The 7,395-nt window shown below is 44.1% G+C and overlaps 1 protein-coding gene across 2 annotated transcripts; it reads right to left on the bottom strand.

Moving 5' to 3' along the window:
- Window positions 1–688: 688 nt before the first annotated feature.
- LOC115474239 (thiamine-triphosphatase-like) lies at window positions 689–5,654 on the bottom strand. 2 transcript variants are annotated; one of them, XM_030209624.1, is made up of 3 exons: window positions 5,605–5,654; window positions 4,174–4,719; window positions 689–1,048 (listed from the first exon to the last, which is right to left on the bottom strand). In XM_030209624.1, exons 2-3 carry the CDS (start codon window positions 4,709–4,711, stop codon window positions 948–950), a joined length of 639 nt encoding a protein of 212 aa, XP_030065484.1. In that variant the 5' UTR covers window positions 4,712–4,719; window positions 5,605–5,654; the 3' UTR covers window positions 689–947. The 2 variants fall into 2 exon arrangements, with proteins under 2 accessions (XP_030065484.1, XP_030065485.1); XM_030209625.1 differs by lacking the exon at window positions 5,605–5,654 and adding an exon at window positions 5,325–5,574.
- Between the last annotated feature and the right edge of the window lie 1,741 nt (window positions 5,655–7,395).

The raw sequence follows: 7,395 nt of genomic DNA on the forward strand, positions 1-7,395 counted from the left end.
TGCACCCCCCCTCTTGGTGGCCCTTGCTGGAGGATTCACAATCTGAGTTTGCACTTGAGGTAATGGAGGGTTAAGTGACTTGCCCAAGATTAGATAAAGAGGTGGAGGACAGGAAAGAGTGACATGACACCTGAGCAAGACAGGCATCAAGAAAGGAGACTGCAACAGGAAAGGAAAGATTCAAGGGCACTGCAGGTTTCTTGGCAGTGCTGTTCCCATGTCTATTGAGACAGTGTCCATGTCCAGGTTTATGTGCTTGGTTTTGTATTTAATGTTTGCTTGATATGTTTTGATGGTGTAGATAATTTAACTGCTGAGATTTGTAGATAAGAGTAAATAAATTTATCTCCTATAAGTAAGACAGAAATTTAGGAAGGAGCTAGTCTTTTGAACCATTAAATAAGAAGCTTTCTTTATTATTATTATTACTGTATCAGTACAGCATCATTCAAAATCACTCATGATTACAAGGTCCAGGTTTCAAGCAGCTGGCATCTCTTACAGCCGTACCCTGAGAGCTATAGTATGGGGCTCATTTTCAAAGCAGTTAGACTTACAAAGTTCCATAGGTTGAATTAAATATTTTTTGGAATATACAGAAGAATAAATATTATTATTATTGTAAATCTAAGTGCTTTGAAAATACGACTCTGTGTCTTAAGTTCATAGTAACATAGTAGATGACGGCAGAAAAAGACCTGCATGGTCCATCCAGTCTGCCCAACAAGATAAAATCATATGTGCTACTTTTTGGTAAAGATGAGATTAGTGGCAGAAGCAGCACTGTAAGATGGGTCTCTGAATAAGTTTGGGACAGCAGTGGGATTGGAAGATGGGCCTCACAGAGGTCAGAAGCTTAGTTTAATGATGCCTCTGGTTAGAATGGTTATATCCCCCATCTATCTCAGAATCCTTTCCGTTGTGTCACGAGACCTAGTTCACCCTGATCAAAGCACATGTGCCTCTTTGAGCTTCTGGTAGTGCTCCGGCCGGTACTGACGCAGGTAGGTGGTCATTTTGCCTGGAACCTTTTTCACACCGGTCACCCCTGTGGAAAGAAGATGGTATTGAAAGTTTGTTGCTGGTTCCATGCATAAGAAAAGTCCCCAGTAGAGTGTCAGAGCCTTTCAACCAGCCTAAGAATTTAACCTGCAAAGGTTATACTTCCACACACAAGAAAAATCTTGAGAGAAGAGATTGTTTGAAACCAATAACAAAAACATTTCTCAAATCTAAATGACTCAAAAAGCACCATTTCAAGTCTGAGGAAGCTGAAGTCCTTTCAGCTCAAAGCTAAGGGCCCTGTTTACTAAGGCTCGCTAGCGTTTTTAGCGTGTGCTAGGGACACCCATATATTCCTATGGGTGTCTACTTTTAGCGTGCGCTAAAAACGTTAACATGTCTACAATGCAGCTTAGTAAACAGGGCCCCTAGTCTGATTTTGAACTGGAATTTGAACAAATGTGATATTGTCACTTTTTGGGATTTGTAAAGACATTTTTAGTACTACACCATTTTCACAGGACTTTATAAGAAACCTAAGCTGTGCACAAACCATGAGTGCAATCACCACACTTAACACTTTCTAGGCATGGTCTTTTGAGTAACACCAGTGATCACATTTTAGTAATGGTGCAAGTGCTATGGACACAAGAGCAGTTCTTTACGTGACTGGCTTATGTTGGTTATACTGATGGTCTCAAAAAATTATTTAAAAAATTAGTTATACTGTCAATATTTTCAGTGTAGTGCATTTTGAGTGTTTTTGTTATTGGATGTATACTTCCAGGCATTTCTCCCTTCCTGTGGCTCTTAACTTCTACAGGTATACCACAGAGCCTTCCAAACTGCCTAGCTCTCTAGCCTGCATATATACACCTCTGTGTATTCTGCTCTACCAGGGGGTCTCGCCTGGACAGCTACACCAAAGGGCATTCTGCCTTGCCCGGGACCCTCACCTATCCAGATACACATCAGGATTGCTGCCCTACCTGGGACTGCTCACTTAAAACTAGTTGTTAATCATTTATAGCTTATTAAATTTGCTATACCGCTTTTGTTGCAAGCAAATTAAAGTAGTTTCAATTAAAAGCAATAAGCAATTAAAATAAAAACAGGAAAGAACGCCAATTTATGATAGGAAAGAACTAGCTACTTACTGTTCATACCAGAAAAGAGACATACATACAGAGACAAAAATCACAATAAAATCCAACTTAAATAATTCACTCAACTTTCATCTACCAGTCTTGGTTTCTCATCTCAGGATTGACATCTCTAAACAGAAAAAGCCTGTTGAAAGAGATGTGTTTTTAATAGAACGCGAAGGATATACAGGATGTTTCAAGACTGAGCCAAAATGCCATAACAATGCAACACAGTGAACAGCCTTCATATCCTTTGTTCTTTCTTCCTGTGTGTCAGTAGCAGGGCCAAGAAAAATGGAAGAGTGTTTTTAATTCCTTGCCTCCCAGCACTAAGAAGAATGGGCAGGGCACAGTGAGACACTGGTTTGGGATGTGCTGCATAAAAGGTGCCAAAATGCTCTGCTGATGTCACCATTTTAGGAGCCCCTGTGTCCCCTCTCTCCCCCACCAGCCTAGTGCTTCCCCTCCACTTGTCCAGCATCTCTCTCCCCCGTCATTCCAATCCCAAACCTAGCATCACCCCATCTCTCTCCCCCACCCCTATGGTGTACCTTAAATGTGTCTTCCCCTATAGAAGGTGCCAGAAGTGGTAGCAATTTTAATATGCATCCTGCCTATGCACAACAGGAAGTTACATCGGGGAGGGGGAGGGGGGAGAACTGGACATGGCAGAGAGAAGAGTCTGGGGCAAGCTGCAGGCATTAAGTACTTGATCTGAGACCTCCATTTAAATAGAGTGACTTAAAAAGTAGATCATGATGACCTTATGGTTCATCTATTCTGATCAATTTACTTGCTGTTAAATGATACAGAGGCATTTAGGGGGAATTCATCAAGCAGTGTTAGGGCCTTAACGTGTTTAAATGCTAAGAAACCCATAGGTATAAAATGGGCTTCTTAGCATTTAGCATGCATTAATTCCCTAATGCTGGCTGATTAATTCCCCCCCCCCCCCCCCCAATAGTCTCTGGCTTTGCTTTCACAACTAGGGATCCTCTGTGCTTATTACAGTCTCTCTCAAATTCTGTTACTGGTTTTGTCTCTACCACTTTCCTTGTTCCAAGTTTCCACTGCTCTTTCCTTGAGGACATATTTTCTGATGTTGCTCCTGAGTCTACCCTCTTGGATCCTCATACTTTGACATCTTATAGTGCTTTTTTTTTTCTCTGCAAGAGATTTGTTTCTTGCACATTATTTGTACTTTTGCTGTATTTGAATGTTTCCTATCCCTACTGTGTCACCTCTCCTCTGGGGTATAAAGCCTTGCGTCATTTTTGGCTGCCTTTCTCTGGACCATCTTTATCTTCCTATGTCCTTCCAGAGGTAAACTTCCAGAATTGGACAAATTAGTCTAGTTGAGTTCTAACCAACCCCATCACCTCCTTTTTCTGCTAGTTATGCCTCACCCAGTGCAATCTAACATCTAACTTTTCAAAATTGCGGCACCCAGCCCCTACCTGGTACATTCTGGGTTGCACTAGGTAGGGCTAAGCACCATATGAGGTTCATTTTGCGCAGGGCAGGCTCCCCACACTCACCACTCAGCAATGCTCCTTCTAAACTGCATAGGTTTTTGTTTGTTTGTTTTTACCTACGTTCATACCTTTTGGAGTGATATTGTGTTTTCAAATGTGAGGATAGTTGGAACCTACTTGTTTCTCGCTATTGAAACCATGGTATTACTGCACCACCCCAACTGGCAGGAATGCAGATGGAGGACATCTACTCAGTTTAGAGGGAACATTGCCCCCAGGGTCTCATATTCAGAGCATCAGTGACAAAACCTGGGGTTAAAATCAAGGCCCAGGGAGATACAAATGATTCCCCTGAACTTCCGAAGTGATTGAGAGTCAGTGACAGAGTCATGGATTAGAAATGAGGCATAGGGAGATCAAGTGACACCGGTCACACACAGAGAAAAGCAGAGCCAAGAATTACTACTACTACTTATCATTTCTATAGCGCTACAAGGCATACGCAGCACTGTACACCATACACAGAAAGACAGTCCCTGCTAGAAACTCACCTAACTGTACACAGAAGTGGTTGATCCTTTCCAGGGCTTCAGGTACTTCCTCTGCTGTGGCCACAACCTTCTCCACCTCCCCAACAGCGAAGCCGAAATCAGCTTCATCAAGATCCACATGAAGCCCCTCTCTGGGCACCACATAGCTCCTTCTATCTGTTACATATGAGGCAAATGCCTGCAGCCCTAATTCTGCCACCAGTGCTTCCATGCCCTCACTGAGTGGCGTGCATCCTAGCAGTTCGCCCACGGCTGCTATGATCTCTTTCTTCTGTGTCAGCTCTTGGTACTGGGTGACCGGATTGCTGGATCTACCACTTTCATGCGGGGAGAAGGGGAGTTTGAACTCCCAGGATCCTTGACGATTACGAAGCCAGTGGTCACATAGGGTGAGGCGCAGGTCCATTGTGTCATAGTAGGTGTCACGGAAAAGGAGTTGGCCCTGCAGCGTAGCTCCCAGGGCCTGCAGTACATCCTCCACATCTGATTTGTAGGTGAACTTTCGCTCCACCTCAAGGACAGCAGGACTTATTGCCATCACTGATGCTGCAGAGAGGTGAGATAGATGCCATTGTGAAGAAATAGGGAGAATAAGAGCTATTTCTCTCCCTCCTGTATCTCCTCCCATATCGCACTGTCACCTAATTTATCTTTCTCTCTAAGGTTACTACTAATAGATATTTATATACAAGGTGTATATAGTGTTCTTCTGGTCATCCCATCTTTTTCTGTAGCGATGTGGTGCCATTAAAACCTTTTGTTAAATTATTCTATGATAAATAAGGGTGTAGCCAAGAATGTAGTAAAGCTGGTGGTGAGTTGTGTCCCTCTGTCTTCTTGCAGTCACTTGCAGTGCACCCTGCAGAGTAGGATTAAGAAACAGGCAAACTAGGCATGTGCCTGAATACTTAAGGGTTCCTTTCAAATGTGCTAATTCAATGGTTTCCAATGCATAAGTTTGTCCTGGTTAATTCAGCAACCTGGCAGGAAGAAGAATATGGGAGGCCTGACTGTTATCCCCCCCACCCCCTGTGCAATGTTTTCCAGTGAGCAGTGCTTCTTAGCTGCTGCTTCCTCTGTTCTCAGAATCAGGCAGAGTGTGTAAGTTTTATGCATTTGTATTAAGAAGGGTGCCCAAAACGCTTGTTTACCTATAGCCCGTCAAAGGGTTAATCCTGCCCTGGCTGTCACCCTGTTGTCCTTCTAGATCTCTTGGCCCAGGGCCCAGCCTCCGTGGATGTTATTTGCTCTGGGACTGGCCCGGATTACAACAGCTGCAGCACAATGCAGCAATAAAATCACGACATGAACAGAACACCCAAATTGTATCTATATTCAAAACACGAGGGCTATGCTGTATTCTTTTCCCTCACTGAACTCCCTGTCCCTCCCCCATCTCCTGCGTAAGGAGAAAAACAAACAAGCACATACCGTATGCTAGTCATTCCTCTTTGAACATGGACTGTTTGTGCAGGTCTGAGCCTGGATTTTGGACTACAACTCCCAGCATGCTGATGAACACATTGACAGATCCTCTGACTGCAGTAACAGGACCGCTCAGAAAAAAAGTTGAACACTAAAGATCCCTGAGTACCAATAACAAAATATGTTCCCTCAAACATTGTATTTAATCCCACTTGTACAATCTCTGTTGGTCAAGTATTCTGGGAGTTGTAGTTTTTCCCTGCCCCTCTTTAAGGCTGTGTTAGTGCTGCTAGGCCCGGACAACCTCAGTTGCTGTGCAGAACAGAGGTTCTCAACCTTACCCAGGCCTGCCTGGGGACACTCCTTAAAACCTGACTGACTGGGTATGTCCCGAGGACTGGACTGGGTTGAGAACCTCTGCTCTGCACTGATGTTGAATACAGTGGAGGTAGTGCATGCAAATTTATCCATCCATATTCATTGTGGGTATCCTGTAATCCTGACTGGCTAGGTCCCGAGGGTTGAGAACCTCTGCCGTAGAGCAACCAAACCAAACAGGCTGATCCTGGTCCAGAAATGAGGATGCAATTGCAACCCTTAAGGCTGCTTACTGGATCCAGATTTGCAGGGCAGGTTTGATCCAGTCCTGAGTTTGCCCCATTGCATGAAGGGACTTGTAGTTCTGATTTTCCTCATTGCATGCCCTAAGAAAAGAAAGACTTCAAGTTCCAGCATGCACTGGGGTAAACCCAGGACTGTATCAACCCTGTCCTGCGAATCTGGATCCAGTTGACAACCTTATGCTAACTTCAGTTTTTGTTATAGATTGACAGAGGCGCCCCTTTGCTGTTATTAATGTCTGGCCCCCCTCCACCTAAAAAATTCCCTGGCAATGCAGTGGACCCCCTCCTGACCCCCCCCCCCACCTAAAAATATCCATGGTCGTCCAGAAGACCCCCTCCCCTACACCTAAAAAAAATCTCAGTGGGGTCCATATGGAGTATAGTAAGCTTTGTGCATCAGGCATTTAGTCCTTCCTAGCTACTGTCCAAATTAAGGTTTTATGACAATTTATTAAAATGTTGCCAGTCACAGCCTAAAAAAAAAAATAAGACTTTTGTTTGGAAACTTATCCTGTTCCAGTTGGGATATTTTATGCCAGCCTTGGTTTTCAGTTCACATTTGTGGTGCTGTGTGGTATTTGTAGTTCCTGATGGTGCCCATGGAAATTAGTGCTGTCTGTCCCATAATTTACAATGCCTAAAATATCCCTATGGGAATTGGGGAAGCTGGCAGCTGTGGTATATTCATATCCAGCTGGACAAGTTCCTGGAGGAAAAGTCTATAGCCTGTTATTGAGATGGACATGGGGGAAGCCACTGCTTGCCCTGGGATTGGTAGCGTGGAATGGTGCTACTAATTGTGTTTCTGCCAGGTACTTGTGACCTGGATTGGCCACTACTAGAAGCAGGACACTGGGCTGGATGCACCACTGGTCTGACCCAGTATGGCTGTTCTTATGTTTCTTTGTTTTGCAGGAACCTTCTCTGGTATTTTCAGATCCAGTGTAGTCCCTGATTCTGCCCATCTAAATCCATGCTGCCAGACCTGGCAAGTCTTCCATATTCAGTGGGAGACTCCACTTTGACAGGTCATCTCCCGCACTCCCGCAAAAGAAGAAAATTCACTCAACCAGTGCCACCATCACACCACCACTACTTCTCTGCTTCTCCCGACAAGCAGCAGTGGCAAAACAGCAAGAAGTATTTACCTCCACATGTTATCATTTCTTAATTG

This window comes from Microcaecilia unicolor, chromosome 7 (genome assembly GCF_901765095.1).
Source record: "Microcaecilia unicolor chromosome 7, aMicUni1.1, whole genome shotgun sequence".
In the NCBI taxonomy this organism is placed as follows: Eukaryota; Metazoa; Chordata; class Amphibia; order Gymnophiona; family Siphonopidae; genus Microcaecilia; species Microcaecilia unicolor.